Source organism: Delphinus delphis, chromosome 18, assembly GCF_949987515.2.
Source record: "Delphinus delphis chromosome 18, mDelDel1.2, whole genome shotgun sequence".
Classification (NCBI taxonomy): Eukaryota; Metazoa; Chordata; class Mammalia; order Artiodactyla; family Delphinidae; genus Delphinus; species Delphinus delphis.
In genome coordinates this window covers 1,032,772-1,055,197 of record NC_082700.1, presented here as the reverse complement: position 1 = coordinate 1,055,197, position 22,426 = coordinate 1,032,772, and the positions used below count along the sequence as shown (strand labels likewise).

The following is a 22,426-nucleotide window of genomic DNA, read 5'->3' as shown; positions in this document are numbered from 1 at the left end:
TCTAAGTCACAGGAAAGGCCCAAAATGAACACCCACACAATGGAGATACCTGAATAGCCCCTGTCATTGGTCTTCCCATTGACGATGCCAGGGATGTCTTGGACTAGTAAACAAAAAACTAAGTTAAAACGATTCCAAAAAATGCCTACATTTAATTTTATAAACCAAAGTATAAAAGTTTTCTTTATAACATTTTTTCCTTCATCCTATTGGCAAGTAAACCTAAACATAATTTTTTTCCATTTATCTCCCGAGGATATAGGATCAAACAATAAAACTCTAAAACAGGCATTGGCAAACTATAACCCGCAGCCTTTGTACTGGGACACAGCCGCAGTCCATTTGCCTGTACATCGTCTGTGGCTGCCTCTCTGAAAATGCTGAGCTGGGTTCCGAAGAGCCTAAACCACAGGGCCCTTCACAGAAAAGCTTGCTGTCTCCTATTCAGAAACATCACCAAAAACCAAATTTATGAGTGATACCTGCTTTGGCTGATTAATAAACGTATGCATCACATGACACACTGTTATATAACGTATAAGGCCACTTTCTTCATTCACAGGAAGGGACACTTGGAAGGCAAGTGCCCGGGACCTCTAGGTTCTAAAACCATTTTTATGACCCCTAAGAAATATTATCATAACGACTAGGAAACACTATTTCACCTCATTCCTCCATTTTTCTCCCATTCCTTTATTATTTCACATAAGCTAAAATATCCAAATTGTAGGTACTTTGGGCAAGATTTAGAAGATTTTATTTTATGGATTTTAATATAGCATCTTTCCTCCAACGATCTCAAATAAAAGCAAGACCCAATTATATGCCTCTGAAGTTTTTCTTAAATTTTATTTTTTCATGTATTAATTATTAAGTTTTTAAAAATTATAAACATTATGTTTAAATAACATCTAACCTCACATAAGATATATGAATGGAATACACATGACATTTGGTTATATTATATAGAAAATGAAAAGAAGTCAATCAACAAACACGAGGTTTACAGGTAGGAAAAGACAATAAAATATCTTCTGTTATATTTAAAACCAAAATGACTAGAATATTCAAAGCTATTAATCAACAATATATAATGTTCATCACTAACCAAAATGGAAAATATATCCAGGTCATGGGCTGAAAGGTAGCCAGACTTATTTAGAACTAACTGCCTAAACTGAACTTATGTATGAGAAAATGCATCTTCATATCTTCAGCTTAAGAAAACCTACCCCACATCCAGTAGCTACAGGTCTAGCAACTGCTGTGCTTGGTATTTTAGCAGTTATCTTGGGGAGGAAAAAAAACATAGTTAATAGAATTCAGATTAAGTTATATAATAGAAAACTGGAAAAGAAATAGAAAATATAGGCTCATCAATAGAGAAATATTTATATAATATTTAGAATAATTTCTTTTAAATTATTCTAAATATTAACGAGCTCAAGTATTTTAAGTATCAGGAAGGAGACCTATTCTGGAACTCATTTTAAAGGAGAAAAGGGACTTTAGAATGACTTGAGGGGCCAATAAGACAGATGAGTCTTCACGGTCACGCCTACCATTCATTTTGCGTGATTATCACTGCCAGACCGCTGGGTCTAACAACAGACAGAGGATCTCAGGGAATCTGGGGTTGAATCTCAGCTCTCCCTCCACTTGCTTGTTTATTTTATCTCTTTGAACCTAAATGTTCTCATCTCTGAAATAAAGATACAAAGTATGTTGATCACAAAGTTGTAACTGGAATCAAACAGGACCACAGAGGTGAAAAAGTGCGCTAAACAGGTTAGCTGTTGGGCATCTTTGTTTAAGTATTTGATTAAAACATCATTTTTAGAGGAGTTCTACTTCTGGCTTGACGGACCACTGTTTTAAACATCTCTCCCTCTAAGAACTACTAAGGCGGCTGGGGACAAAAATATTTTTGCTAAAAATCAGTTTGTATACATTAGAGAACCATCAAGGCCATGAGGAATTACAAGGCCTCAAGCTGAGGAACAGAAGGGAAGACTGAGGGCTGAGCTGCGTCTGGGCTGCTCTTCTCCCAGGGGTGTCTGTTAATGCGGAAGGCCAGGCCGCAAGGGTGAACAGAGCTTTTCACAGAAGACAGGACTGAAGACATAAACCCTGGAGCTGGGCCTGCTGAGGTGGCAGCCCTGGGAATCCTCCAGTATTCAGACTTGACTAACCTCCAAAGGCTACACTCAGACTGGAAGGGAAATCAGAAGGACACCAGCCCTTGTGAGACCTGAGCCCAGTTCAGAATCATCTCAAACTCAACTGGCTTGAGGTGATTCAGGGTTCCTTGCATCTCTGAGGCCATAAGCAAAAGTAAATTCTCTCCAGTAAAAGGTATCTGTCCTGATAAGGCAGCCACTACCCACATGTGGCTGTTGAGCATTTGAAGTGTGGCTCAGGCAATAGGACCTGGATTTTAAAACGTTACTTACTTTTAAATGATTTAAATAGTCACATGTGGCTAGTGGTTATCACACTAGACAGCAGAGACATACAGCCGTAAATTATCTCTAAAAATTTTCATTTACAATGCCTGGCATTCAATCTAAAACAACCAGACACATAGGAACAAGACTACCTAACCAAAACCAAGAGAAATAAATGGAAAGACAGGCAGAAGGGGAAACATGCGATGGAAACATCAGACACAGGCTTTAACACAACTATGGTCGATACGTTCAGCGAATTAAAAGACAAGATGACAATTTCAGTAGACAACTAAAAACTATAAAAAATGGATGAATGGAAATTCTAGAACCGAAAACTGAAAATAACGTAAAATTCTGGCATTGTCCAGAAAGTTGTAAAATACTAAATTATACTAGACTTTGATAAGTTAAAGATGAGTATTGTAATCTTTACAAAAACACTAAAAAATGGCTAAAGAATGTAAGCTCCCAAGATAACAGAAGGAGAAATGGAATAATAAAAAATAAACAAAAGAAGATAAGAGGGCTTCCCTGGTGGTGCAGTGGTTGAGAGTCTGCCTGCCGATGCAGGGAACGCGGGTTCGTGCCCCAGTCCGGGAAGATCCCACATGCCGCAGAGCGGCTGGGCCCGTGAGCCATGGCTGCTGAGCCTGCGAGTCCGGAGCCTGTGCTCCGCAACGGGAGAGGCCACGGCGGTGAGAGGCCCGCGTACCGTACCGCCAAAAAAAAAAAAAAAAAAGGAGATAAGAAAGGAGAGAAAATGAAACATAAAAAAGGCAGGAAAAAACAAACAGCAAATACTAAGGCAACAAATTTAAACCAAATCCGTAATTTCATTAAATGTAAATAGACTAAAAGAAGAAGATTATCTGACAATATTAAAACAAATACAAAAAACCCAGAGCTCTATTCATGCTGCTAATAAATACATCTTAAATATACAGATATGAGAATGCTGGAAGTAAAAAGATGGGAAAGACATACAATGTAAACACTAGACAAAGAGAGCCTGAGTAGCTCTAGCAATATACTAATATTTGACAAAACAGACAAACAGCATTACTGGAGACAGGATATTTTATAACAATAAAAGGGTCAATTTAACACAAAAATATAACAATTCTAAATGTCTTTACTCCAAATATATAAATCAAAAACCTAAAAAAAGGAAGAAAACCACAATCACAGTGTAAGATTTGACCGTTTTTCTCACTAATAGAACTGTAGTTCCTCTCCACAAAAAAAAAATCAGTAAAAATACAGAAAATTTGAACAAAACCATTAACAAACTTGACTTAATTGACAGATAACAGGTCTTGGAAAAACATGAAAAGGAAGGATGTGGGTCTCAGCAACATTTTTCTGTGAGAACAAATTGAAGGAAAGAGACCGTTTTTCTTTCTAACTACTCACTGATGACTAGATCTGTTCTTCTGGGTTTTATGTTTGGCACTGGACTGATCTCTTAAGTGGACTGGATCCTACGTTACCTCTTTCTTTCTTCACCTTGCACCCTCACCCACACTGCCTTTCCTCACAGATCTCAAGGGCAATCTGAACTGTGCACATCCTTAAATATTCAACTGTAAATCTATCTTCTAAGCAGCCTCTTCTGATTGTCCCAACTAGTGATGAAGAACTTATCTTTGTGGTCCCATAGCAATTTATACTCTTTTTACAACACATAATATATTATGCCTTGTAATTTCTATTTCTGTCCATTTTATTCTCCTCCTTAAGTTCCTCTGGAGCTAGCTGGAATTTTATCCCTCTTAAGTGAGCCCAGTCCCTTTCATATAACAGTTGCACAAATTTTTCCCATTTAATACAGTATGTAAGGTGTGATGAAAATATCATTCAAGGCGGCTGGAGACCTGAGCTCTGTCCTGGTTACAGGTAAGTGTGAGACCTCGCCTCCCCAGGCTTGTTTTCCTCATCATAATGTGAGGATCTCTGAAGTCATTTCTAAATATGATGAAGGACCAGCCTGGAGACATTACCACCTGTCTGATACCCAGAATCACTAAACTGAAGACAATGTTTGCTTATTTACTAAGTCATGTGATAAAGATCTGTGGAGGACCCACAGCAGGCAAAGAGAGAACAATATGATGGTCTGCCTCCTCAGAAAGCTTATGGCCTTGTCATTAGCCAAGTGTAAGAACTTAGCCTACAATTTTCTTTCCATAATGAAGGTAAACTTAAAATTAAAATATAGCTTGTGGAATGTGTAGTCAAGAATTGACTTCACCCAAAGAGAGGTCTGGCTTTGCCCTTTGCTACTGGGAGGAGATCTGCAGGCCCCTGGAATGTCCTGTATGACACACCCCTGTTTGCCTGGGGGCTTTGGCCACCAGACAGTCTAAACTTCAGACTTATGAGCCTGAACCTCCAGGAGGGGCTGGAGACTAACGGGCAGCCATGAGTACAGTATGTGATGGAGCTCCATGAAAACTCTGGACACCACAGTGGTGGGAGGGCTTCCTTGCTGGCAATCCTCCCAAGTACCGTCACCACTCAGAGTGGCTGGGAGGTTAATGCTACCCAGGGCTCCACAGGGAAAGGATGACCAGAAGCCCCACGTTTGGACCCTCCCAGACTGTGCCCTGTGTCTCTCTTCTCTGGGCAGATTTAACCTGTATCCTTCCCCTGTAATAAACCGTAAGCATACCAGCTTTCAGCAAGTTCTGCGAGTCCTTTCAGAAAAGGACCAACGCTGAAGGTGGTTTTGCAACTGGTGTCAGAAGTGAGGACAGGGGCTTCCCCGGTGGCACAGTGGTTAAGAATCTGTCTGCCAACGCAGGGGACACGGGTTTGAGCCCTGGTCCAGGAAGGTCCCACAACCGCGGAGCAACTGAGCCCACGAGTCACAACTACTGAGCCTGCGCTCTAGAGCCCGCGAGCCACAACTACTGAGCCCACATGCCACAACTACTGAAGCCCGCGCGCCTAGAGCCCGTGCTCCGCAACAAGAGAAGCCACCGCAATGAGAAGCCCGCACGCTGCAACAAAGAGTAGCTCCCGCTCGCCGCAACTAGAGAAAGCCTGTGTGCAGCAACAAAGACCCAACACAGCCAAATAAATAAATAAATAAAAATAAAATAAAATAATTTTTTAAATAAATTAATTAATTTAAAAAAAATTGGTCAAATGATCTTAAACAAGGGTGCCAAGACCATACAATGTGGAAAGGTCAGTCTCTCCCAAATGGTGCTGGGAAAACTGGATATCCACACAAAAGAATGAAATCAGACCCTTAATCTTGTATCACATACAAAAATGAACTCAAAATGGATTAAAGGCCCAAACGTAAAAAGACCTAAAACTATAAAACTCCTAGAAAAAAAACATAGGGGAAAATTTCATGGCATTGGACTTAATAATGATTTCTCAGCTATGACACCAAAAAGCACAGGCAACAAAAGCAAAAACAGACCAATGGGACTACATCAAATATAAAAACTTTTGTGCATCAAAGAACCCGATCAACAGAATTTTAAAAAAGCAACCTACAGAACGGGAGAAAATATCTGCAAAGCATATACCCAATAAAGAATTCCTACAACTCAACAACAAAAAAATCAAATAACCCAGTTAAAAAATGGGCAAAATACTTGAACAGACATTTCTTCAAAGATGATCTACAAATGGCCAAAGAGCATAAGAAAAGACAGTCAACATCACTAATTATCAGAGAAATGCAAATCAAAACCACAATGAGAATCACCTCATACCCATTAAAATTGCTACTATCAAAAGAATAGAAAATAACAAGTGTTAGTGAAGCTGTAGAGAAACTGGAACCCTTGTGCACTGTTGGTGGGATTGTAAAATGGCGTAACCACTATGGAAAACAGTATGGAGGTTCCCCCAACAATTAAACATAGAACTACCATATGATCCAGCAATTCCACTTTTGGGTATATATCCAAAGAATTGAAAACAGGGTCTCAAGATATTTGCACACTCATGTTCGTAGCAGCACTATTCACAACAGCCAAGAGGTGGAAGCAACCCAAGTGTCCATGGAACAAAATGTGGTCCATCCATACAATGGAATGTTATTCAGCCTTAAAAAGGGAGGAGATCCCGACACAGGCTATACCGTGGATGAACCTTGAGGACATTATGCTACATGAAATAAGCCAGTCACAAAAGGACAAAAACCGTCTGATTCCACTTATATGTAGTACCCAGAATAGTCAAATTCATAAAGACAGTAGAAGGGTGGGGGCCAGGGGCTGGCGGAGGAAGATGGGGGTTGCTGTTTAATGGGGACAGAGTTTCAGTTTGGGAGGACAGAAAGTTCCAGGGATCTGTTTCACAACAATGGGAATTAATTTAACACTACCAATGTGTACATTTAAGAACAGTTAAGATGGCATAGGATGTGTTTTTTACCACAATAAAAAAAATTCACTTACTGGAGGTCTTCTGCCGTGACTAGTTTTCACAGCTTGCTGAAAAGCTGTGTCATTCTCCAATTCCTAAAACGAAAAGGCAAATTTCACATCCAACATGAAGTGACAATTTTTTAAATGTTTAACCTCGACTGCTTGGTGTTCATGATCCTCTATAATCCACCGTCCTCCATCTGCTGACATCCAGGTAGGGCTCAAGGACTCCCGTCCTCAAATCCCCCTCACACTGTACAAAATGCCAAAGTCCCTTCCCCCCTCGGGGAGAGGAGTAATGACAATGTCAGTCAAGTTTAAGGCCATTTCACTGGCTACTGTTCAAATGGGTGCTATCAACACACGTGGTTAAAAGATCAAGTCTGCAAGGATATGGCCTTTCTACTGTTTCTCTTTTCCAAGCAGCTGGAGCAGTAGGAACAGAGAATCACCCCCATCCTTTTTCCCTCTCTCCCTCCCCTCTCTTCTTCCATATTCTGGACCATGGCTAGGAGCCTTCCCTGAGAAAACCTTAGGACAGAAAAGGCTGTATTCTCTCCCAGAAATGGGGCAAACACTTGCTCTGGTTTCATCTCTGCTTGCCCAAGTGAAAATGGCTTTTCATCTCACGGGAGAGGTAAAGTCTGAGATTCAGACTAGAGCCAGCCTAGGCTCCAGCGGGTCCAACCTGTGATGCCACTTGGAACCAAAGCCTCCGTTGAAATAAAACGTTACTATGCTTTGCTGATTCCTGACCTATGCTTACATTCTCCCTGAGGAATCTGAGGAAAGTAACATTAGTCAAGTGCAAGATACCAGTGTTTCCGAGTTTCCTGGACAAAATGCCATTGTAGCCTCTCTCAAAAGCACCAAGCCTCGCCAGCTGCCAGTCTAAGCAGCCTTTGTCCCCCGTCTCTTCAGCAGCACAGGTTCGGCTCTAGCCCTCCAGACATCTGTGCTCAGTTCTCACACTCACCTCTGATTTACTGCAATCTACTTCCCACAGAAACATACTTGCTGATTATTAAAAAACAAACACAAACAATACACAAAAAATGGAGTCGATATCAATTAGCTTTTTAAAACCTTGGAGACAATTAAAGTAAAACGTTTGTATAACCAAAACGCTAATACAATGTACTTTAAATGTGATTATGTACAAGGATTCTTCTTTACTTTTACTTCAAATAATCTTCATAATCTTCCATATCAACTACATAAAATGAAGTAAGTACACAAGTCTCAGCCATAGAAACCAGGCAACTTTCACACGAAGCACAAAGCCACGGGCTGCCTTTGAAATAATTATACTACCTTGGCACATCTTTTAGGAAAAGCCTTCCAATATTGCTCAATTATTAGTAAAATTTGATTAATCAGCTCAGTGAAGTCTCAATGACAAACTAAAAACTGTCAACAAATTCTCCATTACAAATACCAAATCAACACAATTTTTGTCATTTTTTTCCTTTGTTCATGATTTGATTAACAATTTGCATAATCTATGAACACCTTAGCAACTGTTTCAAGTAATTCAGCTATATATTAATTTATACCAATTAATTAAAATAAAAGAAAACCACGGGTAAACCAAATTTTTTATTTTACTGTGTGATTTATTTTTGTGTATGATATTCTGAATATTTGCTTCAAGTTAAATAATGAAGCCACACTGTGATGACCTGAAGAGTTAGGAAGTTTCTCTGATGTTTTTAAGAATGATTATGATGATATATTAATTCCACTTGTGGGACTCTCCCCAAGGAAATGTTTGATCACAATAGAGAAAATTATTTATGCATAAAATTGCTCATTGTGCTATTGTTATTAATAGGGGCAGAAAACTATAAATAATTATCCTATAGTCAGAAAATAATCAACTGTATATAGTCGGTATTATGCAGCCATTAAAATTATATTTAAATTTTCAGGACCATGAAACTTTGTTTATGATGTAGCCAAATGTAAATAAGCAAACAGAAAAGTAAACATTAGTTCAATTCCAAACATGCTAAAAGAAAATTGTATGTGTATGCATGAACGAAAGACAAAGCAACAAAATGTTAACCGTACTCATTTCTGACTGCTGGGTAAATTATGGGTAATTTTGTTTTTCAACAATGAGCACATATTTTTTTTTTTATACATATAACTTTTACGACTGGGAGAAAGGGGGAGATTCAATGGTTTTCATAATTTATACTAGCTTAGGAAAATGCCCATGCTTTAATACAAATTTTTAAAAACTAGTCTATGTAATCATATCCGTATAAGTGTTTGTATACAGGGACGGAAGAACCTGAATATATTAAAAGACAAGGGAATACAGCAAAACATCAGGTGATATATCTAATACAGGTGATCTTCAGGTAATAGTATTCATGTCATTTTATTTTTTTCTCCAATCTTATGTATTTTTCAAATTTTCTATGATGAACAGTATCTCCTAGATTTTTTTTTTCTCCTAGATTTTTATTTCATATAGAGTAAGTGAATGATTTCTATTTTCTTTTCTTGCTTTCTCTCTAGGTCTCCAATTCACAGGCAAACTTTTTTCTCCAGAGGAAAAAACAATTCAAAAATGACTGAAAGCCATATGAAAAACTCTAGAATGAGATTTCCTAAATTAGTTTAAAGTCCTCTAAATGCTAATATTTGATTCTTAAATACTAGCAAGTAAATTAACGCCCACATCCTTCATCCTTACTTTTTTTTCACACGCTAATTAAAGATAACTTTATAAAGAGTTTTCTTTGGTTTTTGTCTTTTACAATTTGGAAACTATAACTCTCACAATAATGTAAACAGATTTAAAATATTCAAGTATTTGTCTTAGCAACAATTTCATCCTGTAATTACTATACTACTAAATATTAAGCAGATATAGGTTTGTTGACATAAGCGAATATTCATAAAAGGGAAAAGGTTACGAAACAGTACACACAGTATGATACCATTTTATCCAAAAACATACAGATACAGTATACATATACACATACATATGTGCATAGGGAAACATTTAGCATTAAGCACTGTAAGTTAGTTAATGTTTATCTCTGGGTGGTTTATTCCTGGGCGGTTTCATAGACAGTTTCTATGATTTTAATTTTTCTTTATATTTATTTCTATTCTCTAATTTTTCTATAAAATACTTGTATAATTTAATTCAAAGAAGAAAAATAACTACATGACATTTCAAATTTAGAGCATTAAAAAAAACTGATTTTAGGTACTTCAAGTGATCTAAATCTTGTAACTTACATATTCAGATAATTAGTACAGAAGAATACAAGTATATAATTGATCCTAATTCTTTCCCATAGACTTTTTCACATCTTTATGCTGCAATTATTACTATTGGTAGAAAGTACAGTCTTCAGTAAATAGCACTTTTCTAGGCTTTTAATCAACTTACTTAATCTAAAGCATGATAAAGCAGAACCCCTCAAATCCAAAATTTCCATGAACCAGCTGGTTAGCAAAGACCAATGTAAAAAAAAAAAAAAAAAAAAAACAAATTTTTTTTTTTACCTCGGTATCATAGGTTGGATTGTAGTCATTATAACCAGAATAAAGATCATCTTCATCTGTCTCTGGGGCCAGGTGTACATTTTCCATCATTTGTACCTATGAAAAATCACTGCTGTAAATGTATTCTTCGAATAAGAAATAATTGTTAATTGAAATAAAGTATACCTATTTAACAACCTTTCTGGTCAAATTTATCTCTACATGTGTTTATGGCTTAAACTTTTTTTCATTTCAAATTCTTAAAACTAGATATCAAAACAGACACAAAGGTCAATGGAACAGAACAGAGAGACCCCAAAAAACCCATACATATATGGTCAACTGATTTATGACGAAGGAGCCAAGAATATACAATGAGGAACGGACAGTCTCTTCAATAAATGGTGCTGGGAAAACTGGACGGCCACATGCAAAAAACAAATCTGGGCCCCTACCTTACACCATAAACAAAAATCAACTCAAAATGGATTAAGGACCTGAAACAATAAAACTCCTAGAAGTAAACATAGACAGTAAGTGCCTCGACATCGGTTTTGGTGATATCTTTTTTGGATCTAACACCAAAAGCAATGGCAACAAAACTAAAAATAGATAAGTGGGACTATATCAAATTTAAAAGTTTCTGCACAGCAAATGAAACCATCAACAAAATGAAAAGGCAACCTACTGAATATCTGCAAATCATATATCTGATGAGGGGTTAATATCCAAAATATATAAAGAACTAATGCAACTCAACAACAACAATAAAAACTCGATTAAAAAATGGACAGAGGGGACCTCCCTGGTGGCGCAGTGGTTAAGAATCCACCTGCCAATGCAAGGGACACGGGTTCGATCCCTGGTCCAGGAAGATCTCACATGCCTCAGAGCAACTAAGCTCATGTGCCACAATTACTGAGCCTGCTCTCTAGAGACCACGAGCCACAACTACTGAAGCCCGCACGCCTAGAGCCCGTGCTCTGCAACAAGAGAAGTCACCGCAATGAGTAGACATTTTTCCAAATAAGACATACAGATGGCCAATATGTACATGAAAAGATTCTCAACATCACCTATCATCAGGGAAATGAAATCAAAAGAGATTTCAGCTCACACGAGTTAGAATGGTTATTATAAAAAAGATTGGGATTTCCCTGGTGGTGCAGTGGTTAAGAATCCGCCTGCCAATGCAAGGGACACGGGTTCAATCCCTAGTCCAGGAAGATCCCACGTGCCCCAGAGCAACTAAGCCGTGCGCCACAACTACTGAGCCTGCGCTCTAGAGCCCACGAGCCACAACTACCGAAGCCCGTGTGCCTATAGCCCGTGCACTGCAATGAAGAGTAGCCGCTGCTCTCCGCAACTAGAGAAAGCCCAGGCGTGGCAACGAAGACCCAACACAGCCAAAAATAAATAAATAAATTTTAAAAAGAAAAAGAGGACCCAACACAGCCTAAATAAATAAATAAGACTAGAGATGGTCATTCCTTGGCAGTCCAGTGGTTAGGACTCCATGCTCTCACTGCAGAGGGCCCAGGTTTGATTCCCTGGTCAGGGAATTAAGATGACATGAGCCGTGTGTTGCAGCCAGAAAAATAAAGACTAGAGATAAGCACTGGTGAGGATGTTGAGAAAACGGAACCCTCATGTACTGTTGGTGGGAATGTAAGCTGGTGTAGCCACTGTGGAAAACAGTATGCAGGTTCCTAAAAAATTAAAAATAAAGTTACTGTATGATCCAGCAATTCCACTTCCGGGTATTTATCTGAAGAAAATGAAAACACTAAGTCAAAAAGGTATTTGCACCACTACGTTCATTGCATCATTACTGACAATAGGCGAGATATAGAAACAGGGCTTCCCTGGTAGCACAGTGGTTAAGGATCCGCCTGCCAATGCAGGGGACCCGGGTTCGATCCCTGGTCCGGGAAGATCCCACATGCCTCAGAGCAACTAAGCTCGTGCGCCACAACTACTGAGCCTGTGCTCTAGAGCCCACGAGCCACAACTACTGAGCCCACGAGCCACAACTACTGAAGCCCACGCACCTAGAGCCTGTGCTCCGCAACAAGAGAAGCCACCGCAATGAGAAGCCCGCACACCGCAAGGAAGAGTAGCCCCCGCTCGCCGCAACTAGAGAAACCCCACGTGCAGCAAGGAAGACCCAACGCAGCCAAAAATAAATTAATTTTTAAAAAAACGAAACAAAAAAAACTAGGTGTCAAAACATTCATTCATTGCACTTGTTTCACATTTATTCCACACCCACTACATTAAAAGGACAGTGATAGACACAGCTGATTGTACTGATTTTCAAGGAGCTCAGTATCAAGTGAAGAAAGGTATATAACAGTCAATTATAATGCAAGGCAGAAATCACTGAACACCTACCACAGGGCTAAATTAAAGAGACCAATAACACAAAACGTCAGCAAGCATATGGAGCAATGGGAATATGTTGTTTAGTGGCAGTGTAAAATGGTACAATTTGAGGAAACAATCTGGCAGTCTCATAAAATTAACATATATCTCTTATGACCCAGCAATTCCACTCCAAAGTATTTATCCAAGAGAAATGAAAATATATGTCTATAAAAAGATTTAAGTGTATTTACATGAGCTTTATTCACAATATCCAAAAATTGGCAACAGACCATACCCATCAATAGAATGGATAAGCAAAAGGTGGCATATTTAATGCAATGAAGTACTACTCAGCAATAAAAACCAGTGCACTGATGACATTTATAACAATACATAAAAATCTCAGTTATGCTGAGTGAAAGAAGCCTCACACATAACAGTACCTAATGTATGTTTCAAGTCCTAGAACAGGCAAAACTATGGCAGAAAACAATCAGAACACTAGTTGCTTCTTAGAGGTGGGGGGTAGGGACTGAATGGAAAAGGGCATGACAGAATTTTCTGAAGTGATAAATGTTCTATATCTTGACAGGTGATTTGATTACACAGACGTATGCATTTGCGAAAACTCAGTAAATGCATACTTAAGATTTCTTTTTACTGTTTGTAAATTTTTTCTTGAATGAAAAGACTATAAACAAATATTGAACTATAATTAATATACATACTCAACTATTTAAAGGCAAACTTAGTATCTGTAATTTAGTTTGAAATGTGTAAAAATAAGATGGATAAAAGGATCAATGTGATAAAGCAAGTACAGAAAAATGTTAATGGTAGAATCTATGTAGCAGGTATGATGTTCACTGAAAAATTCTTTAAAATTTGCTGTAGATTTGCAGAGTAAATTTTCATAATAAAATGTGAAAAAAGTACAAAACAAGATGAAACAGATATCAAAGCAAAGTAAAACAGAAGCATGGGAGAAACTTAATTATTGTGCATGTCTACTGTAAATGTGGTAATTATCAGAGAACTGGGGACGAATTCCCAGAAGACCACTCATTCAAATTGAGTCAATATTTTTGGCAATTTGGGAAGGGGGCTGTCCAGTTACCCAAGAAATGTAGTACTGAATTACTTTGTGTATCTCAAAATACATATTATCTTTAAAGCCTGTACAATATTAAGTGCGTCAGTAAATTCCTACAAAAATTTCAGCTTAATCTTATTGCTCAGTAAAATGCCAGATATATGTGGCCACTCATAAAATTTTAACATTACTTTAATAATAAAATTATTAATCTTTTGATATAATTCACATACCATAAAATTTACCCTTTAAGTACCGTTCAGTGATTTTTAGTATATTCACAAGGTTGTGCAGCCATCACCACTATCCAATTCCAGAACATTTCATCACCCCATGGAGAACCCTGGGGCCCTTTAGCAGTCACTCTCCATTTCTCCCTCCTCCTGTCTCAGAGGATTTGCGGATTCTGGACATTCCATAAAAAAGGAATCATCCAATATGTGGTATTTTGTGTCTGGCTTCTTTCACTTAGCATTTTTTCAAGGGTCATCGATGGTATAGCATGTATCAGTACTTTATTCCTTTTTATCGCTGAATAATATTCCATCATAAGGATATACAACATTTTGTCTGTTAATGGACATTTGGATTGTTTCCACTTTTGACCATTATGAATAGCTACTGCAGGACTTCCCGGGTGGTCCAGTGGTCAAGAATCCACCTTCCAATGCAGGGGACCTGGGTTCAATCCCTGGTGAGGGAACTAATATCCCTTTTGCCGCAGGGCAACTAAGCTTGTGTGCTGCAACTACGAAGCACACAAGCCACAACTAGAGATCCCACGCACCACAACGAAGATCCTGCACGCCGCAACTAAAGATGCTGCATGCCACAACTAAGCCCCGATGCAGCCAAAAAATAAAAGTAAATAAATATTTTTTTAAAAAACTACTGCACTGGGGCTTCCCTGGTGGCGCAGTGGTTGAGGGTCCACCTGCTGATGCGGGGGACACGGGTTCGTGCCCCGGTCCGGGAGGATCCCACATGCCGCGGAGCGGCTGGGCCCGTGAGCCATGGCCGCTGAGCCTGCGCGTCTGGAGCCTGTGCTCCGCAACGGGAGAGGCCACAACAGTGAGAGGCCCGCGTAACGCAAAAAAAAAAACCAAAAAAAAAAAAAAAAGAAAAACTACTGCACTATGGGGAATTCTCTGCCGGTCCAGTGGTTAGGACTCAGTGCTTGGCAGAGCCAAAAAAGAAGAGTCCCTTATATGTTCCTGATACTAGACCTTATCAGATAAATGACTAGAAACTATTTTCTCCCATTCTGTGCACTCTTTCCCCCTCTTGACAGTGTCCTTGGAAGCACAAAAGCTTTTAAATTTGATGATGCACACATATCTTTTGTTTGCGCTTTGGGTGTTACAGCTAAAAAACCACTGCCTAATCCAAGGTCAAGAAGATTTACACCTGTTTTCTTCTAAGAGTTTTATGGCTTTAGCTCTTAGATTTAGGTCTTTTGAGTTAATTTCTCATTACTTTTTGGAGATGAAAATTCACTATGAGAGCAAATGTCAATCATATAGAAATGTTCATTCCAAAATAGCCCCCCAAAATATTGTCAGTGGTAGAAGACATACAAAATATTTTAACTTAAAAGCTTTAGGTCAGGTAATGGGACACCAGTGGTTCTCAAAGGTCAGTGTGTGTCAGAAACCCAAGGGCTGGGACTTCCCTGGCGGTCCAGTGGTTGGGACTCCACGCTTCCACTGCAGGGGACCTGGGTTCGATCCCTGGTCCAGGAAGTAGGATCCCACGTGCCATGCCGCGCGGCCAAAATAACAACAAACAAATCTATGCTAAACTGATAGGCAAAGTAATTTTGAAAAAACGAAAGAAACCCAAGGGCTTGTTAAAATCAGACTGCCACTCCCCCATACCGGTTTCTGATTCACCAAGTCTCAGGTGGGAGTCGCCAGCATCCCCCTCCACCCCTTGGAATGTGGATTTCTAACAAGTTCCCAAGCGTTGCTCCTGCTGCTGCTCCGGGGACCACACTGTGAGGACCACTGTGTTCAACAGAAACCACCTAATTACAAGTCAATTTAAGTCAATTTAGCTTACACGTCTCTCAGAACAACAAGCAACTTTTACAACTGGAGATCCTTTCTTCTGGGCTGTCCCCAGACCAAAACAGTTCAGATCTGAGAGAGACTCGGGGTGACCGACGCGGAGGGTAGGGTGCGGTGGGGAAAGGTGAAGCACTCAGGGAACAGCTAAGGCGGCGAAGGTCCGCCACAGCCCGGGTTTCCCGGGTTCTGCTGCCAAGGCAGCTCCCGGGCTCGCGCCGTCTGGACTGAGCGCGGGAAGCGCCCCCCACCCCGCCTCCCCGGGGCCCCGCCCCCGTCCCCACCGGCGGCCTCTCGCCCCCCGGGGGCCGCACCGGACAGCCCGGCCGCCCACTGGAGCGGACTGACTCCGGCCCGGGAATGCCCACCTCCGCGAGACCGGGCCCGAGCTCGTGCCTCCCTCACCCGCCGAGCCTTCCCGGGAATTTCTGCGCTTCCCGTCACGAACGCTGGGTCAGGGGCTCAAGGGCCGCGCGCGGGCTGCGGGCGGGGGCGCACGGGCCGGCGGCGGGGGAGGGGCAGAGCCCCCGCGACCCCCCACGGCCCCCCCGGAGGGCGGCGGGCACCCGCGCCGCCCGGGGCCCTCTCCTACCTCGCGGCGAGGGGAGCAGGGAGACCGCGAGGGCTGCGGGGTTGGCGCGGCCTTTCCGGAACTCGGCGGAGAGCTGCGCAGCCGTGGCGTTGCCACGCGCGGATCTAAGGAAGCCGCTCCCACAGTGCTCCGCGAGGGGGCGGGGCGATACAGGTGGGCGGGGCCGAGCCTGGAGGGCGGGGAGGGGCCTGAGCGGAGAGGGGCGGGGCCGGCTCCGGCTAGGGAGCTGGAGCCGAGGGGCCCCGCGGAGGCGGTCTTGGCGGGCGGTGAGTGGGACAGGAACTTCGGGGAAGCCCACGTCTCCTAGATCCTGATGAAATCATCCGGAAGGCAGATCACCGGCGGGTGGTGCTGGTTGCTGTGAATAGCTCCGGTGGCCGCCGCACTAGCTGTGAGCCCTGGAAGCGCGTCCGGGCAGGCAGCTGGCTGTCTGGACCCCTCCCGCGGTTCCCCCCGGTCCCGGCTAGAGCCCAGGCCGCCCGCGCGGCCCCGCGCACCTCGTGGTCCTGTCCTGTCCTGTGCTCCTGCCCTGGACACGTCGAGGGCGGCCCGAGACGCGCCAAAGCCGGCACCCAGCCTGAGTGACGCTAAGCAAGAGAACGAGGAATGAAGTTAATAACCGGTTCACATCTTTAAAGTTTGTCTTAAATTTTCAAGATAAATTGGCGGGGAGGCGTCTAAAGACACCAGTGTAATTAGTGAGTTTTGGAAGACTGAGATGTTGTCTCCCTCCAGTGCAAAAGGCGAGTTATGCTCTCTGGCATATTAGGGATGATGTCTGAGCATCGTGCTGGCCTGCAGTTCATCATAAAAAACTGAGGTTTCCAAAGTTTAGGGCCCCTCAGCTGTGACACAAACTCACTGTGCGTGCAGCAGCCGCCTGCGCTACCCCTGTGGGACTGGGGAGGTGTGTGGGCAGAGGGAGTGTGAAGCTCAGGCTGCTTGCTGGGCTGTGACAATAAGGTCCTCTGTCTCTGACCAGGTGTTTCTGCCAGCTGTCAGGACACCCTGTTAGCTTGTCAGCTTGGAGACCTGGTCAAGTCTTAACACGGCTCTTGAGAGTATCTAGCCACCCAGCCTGGCTCAAAGTAGCTGTTCACTACATGTTTTGTGAGTTAATTCCTGAACACTGTAGAGCCCTTCAAATCACTGCACTTCGGTATATGGAAACCATTTTCATTATCTGTTTAGATCTCCAGGCTGTAAATTTGCAGCTCCCTCGATTGTTAAAAAATATATTTATTTATTTATTTATTTTGGCTGTTAGCTGGAGCATGCAGGATCTTCTTTATTTATTTATTTTTGGCTGCGTTGGGTCTTTGTTGCTGTGCGCAGGCTTTCTCTAGTTGCGGTGAGCGGGGGCTACTCTTCGTTGGGGTGCACAGGCTTCTCATTGCAGTGACTTCTCTTGTTGCAGAGCACGGGCTCTAGGCGCGTGGGCTTCAGTAGTTGTGGCACGCGGGCTTAATAGTCATGGCACGCAGGCTCTAGAGCTCAGGCTCAGTAGTTGTGGCGCACGGGCTTAGTTGCTCCGCGGCGTGTGGGATCTTCCCGGACCAGGGCTCAAACCCGTGTCTCCTGCATTGGCAGGCGGATTCTTAACCACTGTGCCACCAGGGAAGCCCCCTTCATTTTAAATGTTGTAATGAAGCTACTATTTTTTTAATATATTTATTTATTTACTTGGCTCCATCGGGTCATAGTTGTGGCGTGCGGGATCTTCCTTGCCGCATGCGGGATCTTTAGTTGTGGCAAGGCACACTCCTAATGCAGGGGGGCCCGGGGTTCGAGCCCTGGTCAGGGAACTAGATCCCACACGCCACAAGTAAGAGCTCATATGCCACAACTAAAGATCCTACGTGCTGTAACTGAAGCTACTATTTATTAAGCACATGCCTACATCGGCAGACAAAATGTTAAGGTCACGTAGCTCATATTACTAAAATACAAGCTCCAGAGAGAACAGAGATTCTTGTTTCCATCACTTCCAACCTGGAGGGCTAGGCAGCAATCACTGCATTTTGTGGTGTTTTTCTGGGCAGAAGAGGTGAAAGGTTTTCACAGTGCCTAATAAATTACTTATTAGATAAACCAAGTGTTGCCAAGCTGGGGTGGGAATCCAGTGGTGGTAACACCTATGGTGTACTTGAGTAAACTTTTACGAATAAACAGTAACTATAAAACTATGTTATGGGACTTCTCTTGTGGCGCAGTGTTTGAGAGTTTGCCTGCCGATGCAGGGGACACGGGTTCGTGCCCTGGTCCGGGAAGATCCCACATGCCGCGGAGCAGCTGGGCCCGTGAGCCATGGCCGCTGAGCCTGCGCGTCCAGAGCCTGTGCTCCGCAACAGGAGAGGCCACGGCAGTGAGAGGCCCGCGTACCACAAAAAAACAAACAAACAAACAAAAACTATGTTATGAGCTCTGATAGTGGTAGATCCACAGGACCTCACGTACACCAGGTGTTAGGGACCGAATTGTCGCCCCCAAATTCAAATGTGGAAGCCCTGACCCCCAGGACCTCAGACTGTGACAGTATTTGGAGACAGGGCCTTTAAAGAGGGATTAAGTTAAAAGGGGGCCTCGCGGGTGCTCTTGCCACCTGGTTTCCTTCTCTCCGGGCTCTTCTCACCACCTCCTCAGCACTCTTGCATCTTCTCTCTTGCTGTCACTCAGTCTGTTTTCCACACTGCAGCCAAAGTGGTCACCCTTCAGTGAAGGTCTGATCACCTCGTTCTCTGCGCAGGACCTTTTGGTGCCCTCTCTCCCCACTGGCCTTGACCTCTGGACAAAGTCTAAACTCCATGTTGTGCCTTACAAGGCTCTTCAGGGGCCAGGACACAGGAATCTGTTGCAGCCAAGAAAAATCAATTCTTGCTAACTGAAGCAGAAAAGGAATTTTTTGGAACGATGTTGGGTAACTCAGAATTGTCAGAGAGGCTGAGGAGCAAAGTTTGGAAAAGCAACAGCAGCTCAGGCAGGCAAGGCCCAGCCAAAATCGGCTCACGGGAGCGAGCTGCCGAAGTCATGACCAACCCTCGCCGTTTGCTCAGGCAAACCAGGAGCAGTTGGTCGCCCTGCTTAGCCGGCTGCTGCGGCCCTGCCATCTCAGTACCTCAAGGCCCTCTCGCCGGTGGACACGCTCTCACACAGCTGTGCTCTGGCACGTAGCACTTTACCACTGGACCCTGGTTCCATCATAGCCACTGGGAACCGTTTCTAACCACCCTGCCCTTTGTCTGCCTCCTGAGCCCCAGATGGGAATGCCAGCTTGCTGTGTGTCGGTCAAAGGCCGTGTTCTGGCTTCCAGGGAGCTCAGACGGAGGGTGTCTGCTCCCCGAAGCTTCCTCCCACGCATTTTGGGATCCTCCTAAAATACGAAGGGTGTCAGATGCTGGGCAGCCAACAATATCCATGGACAAACGTCCACGACACCACTCCTCCCCTTGGCCTCCTCGCCGGCACGTCGTGCCCCGGCCATACGTGCTTTCAAGTCTTCCTCACCCCCAGGCCTTCACAGCACACTATTCTCTTTTCCTAAAATGATCTTTCCTACTGTCCTCTTAGCCTGGCCACCTCTGTCCAGAAGGCCCTCCCTAGTCGCTGAGTACTAGTTTGCTAGGGCAGCCGTAACAAAGTACCGCATGCTAGGTGGCTTAAAAACAGAAATTTACTTCCCAGTGCGCTGGAGGCTGAACTTCAAGATCAAGGTGTGGGCAGGCGTGGTTTCTTCTGAGGCCTCTCCTTGGTCTGGCCGCTCTCTGCTACCCCTTCACATGGTCTCCCTCTGGGCACCCTGTGTGTCCTAATCTTCTCCTCTTATGAGGACATGAGTCACATTGGATGAAGACCCACCCACAAGGGCTCCTTTTAATTTAATCCCCCATCTCCAAATACTGTCACATTCTGAGGTCCTGGGGGTCAGGGCTTCCACATTTGAATTTGGGGGACACGATTCGGTCCCTAACACCTGGTGTACGGTGGATCTACCACTATCAGAGCTCATAACACAGTTTTATAGTTACTGTTTATTCGTCAAAGTTTACTCAAGTACACCACAGGTGTTACCACCACTGGATTCCCACCCCAGCTTAGCAACACTTGGTTTATCTAATAAGTAATTTATTAGGCACTGTGAAAACCTTTCACCTCTTCTGCCCAGAAAAATACCATGAAATGCAGCGGCTGCCTGTTAAATATTTTAAATTATCATGGCTTTTTTTTTTTTGCCCCAAAAGCTAAAAGCAAATTAGCCTGAAAATGTAGAGTGAAATTTTTTTCTCATCTTTTTTAAAAAATAAATTTATTTATTTATTTATTCATTTTTCCCTGAATTGGGTCTTCATTGCTGCGTGCGGGCTTCCTCTAGTTGCAGCAAGCGGGGCTACTCTTCCTTGCGGTGCGCGGGCTTCTCGTCTTGGTGGCTTCTCTTTTGTGGAGCATGGGCTCTAGGTGCTGGGGCTTCATGAAACAGTGAAATTCAGTGCTTTCTACTGTCAGCATTAAGTATTTTTATTGCTCTGTGTCAGCTATATTCAGGGTCTAACAGTAGCATTTGTTCGTTTGTTCATTCATTCATTCAACTGTAAGAGTTTCACCAATGGATAAACCAGAAATAAGGCATTCCTGGCAGATGGAAAAACGTCTGGAAGCTGCACTGTCTAATATGGTAACCATTAGCTGCTGGTAACTATTTAAAATAAAGTTTAAATCAATTCAATATAATTTTTATTTGTTTTATTTTTGGCTGCATTGGGTCTTCATTGTAGTGCATGGGCTTCTCATTGTGGTGGCTTCTCTTGTTGCAGAGAACGCGCTCTAGGCGCGCGGCCTTCAGTAGTGTGGCACACGGGCTCAGTAGTTGTGGTTCGCGGGCTCTAGAGCTCAGGCTCAGTAGTTGTGGCACATGGGCTTAGTTGCTCCGCGGCATGTGGGATCTTCCTGGACCAGGGCTCGCACCTGTGTCCCCTGCATTAGCAGGCGGATTCTTAAGCACTGCGTCACCAGGGAAGCCCTCAATTTAAATCAACTATAAAGTTTAGTTCCTTAGTCTCATTAGCTGCGTTCCACAGGTGTGTGTCGGAGACTCATGTGCAAAACTTTTCCATTATCACACAAGGGTCTACAGGCAGTGCTGGGAGGATGCAGAGAACATTAAACTCACTGGACTGCACCTGAAAACAGTTGGAATAAACTATAGTAGTTTGTAAGTGCCAAAGCATGATCTAAAGAATCATCAGTGACCTGATAGTATTTTTTTAAATATGTGTGAGATAAATTCTTCTAAATATCTATAATAATTCAATACAGAATGTTGAGAAATGAATTATTGTTTTTGTTTTTTATTTTTTTGGCCATGCCGACTGTCTTGTGGGATCTTAGTTCCCCAGCCAGGGATTGAACCTGTGCCCCCTGCAGTGGACGTGCCGAGTTCTAACCACTGGACCGCCAGGGAATTTCCGAGAAATGAATTATTGTTGTATTTACATGTGCTCTTCAAAATTCTCCGTATGAAGAACAAGATATCACTTCACTGAAACACTGTTAGTCGCCACATTCATTCGGTTCGTGTTTGAGTGGGTTTGTTTAATTCTGGGGGCACATGGGGGTGGTTTGGGAAGATGTTAGGTTTTGTCTTTTTGAGGTGGCTTGTATATAACATTGTTGAACTGCGTCAAAAGGCAAGAAAAATCTCTCTTTTTTATTGCGAATGTGTCTCTATCCAGCAATGACTTTGAAAGGGAGATCTAAGTACTTTCTGTACAACCCCAGAAAAGAAAGTCGAGGTCCCTCAGGGTGAGGGTCCTGCCTGTCCTGCTTGCTTAACTGAGACCCCCTGCTGGTTGACTGAGCCCCTTACCTTCTGTCTTGGTTTCTCACCCTGAGCCTTCTGCCACCCCCAGAATCCTGAGCCCAGGCAGAGATGAAATCCTTGAGTGACATCTTCTCTGAGT

At 42.9% G+C, this 22,426-nt stretch overlaps 1 protein-coding gene across 3 annotated transcripts in view; it reads right to left on the bottom strand.

Moving 5' to 3' along the window:
- Positions 1–16,565, bottom strand: part of IFT88 (intraflagellar transport 88) — a 75,926-nt gene extending 59,361 nt beyond the window's left edge. For all 3 annotated transcript variants that reach the window (XM_059995587.1, XM_059995588.1, XM_059995589.1), the window contains exons 1-5: positions 16,473–16,565; positions 10,376–10,471; positions 6,875–6,937; positions 1,233–1,289; positions 50–103 (exon numbers count right to left, since the gene is read on the bottom strand). In XM_059995587.1, coding sequence (XP_059851570.1) covers positions 50–103; positions 1,233–1,289; positions 6,875–6,937; positions 10,376–10,465 — 264 coding nt within the window. In that variant the 5' untranslated portion in view covers positions 10,466–10,471; positions 16,473–16,565. The remainder of the gene's footprint in view (positions 1–49; positions 104–1,232; positions 1,290–6,874; positions 6,938–10,375; positions 10,472–16,472) is intronic.
- Between the last annotated feature and the right edge of the window lie 5,861 nt (positions 16,566–22,426).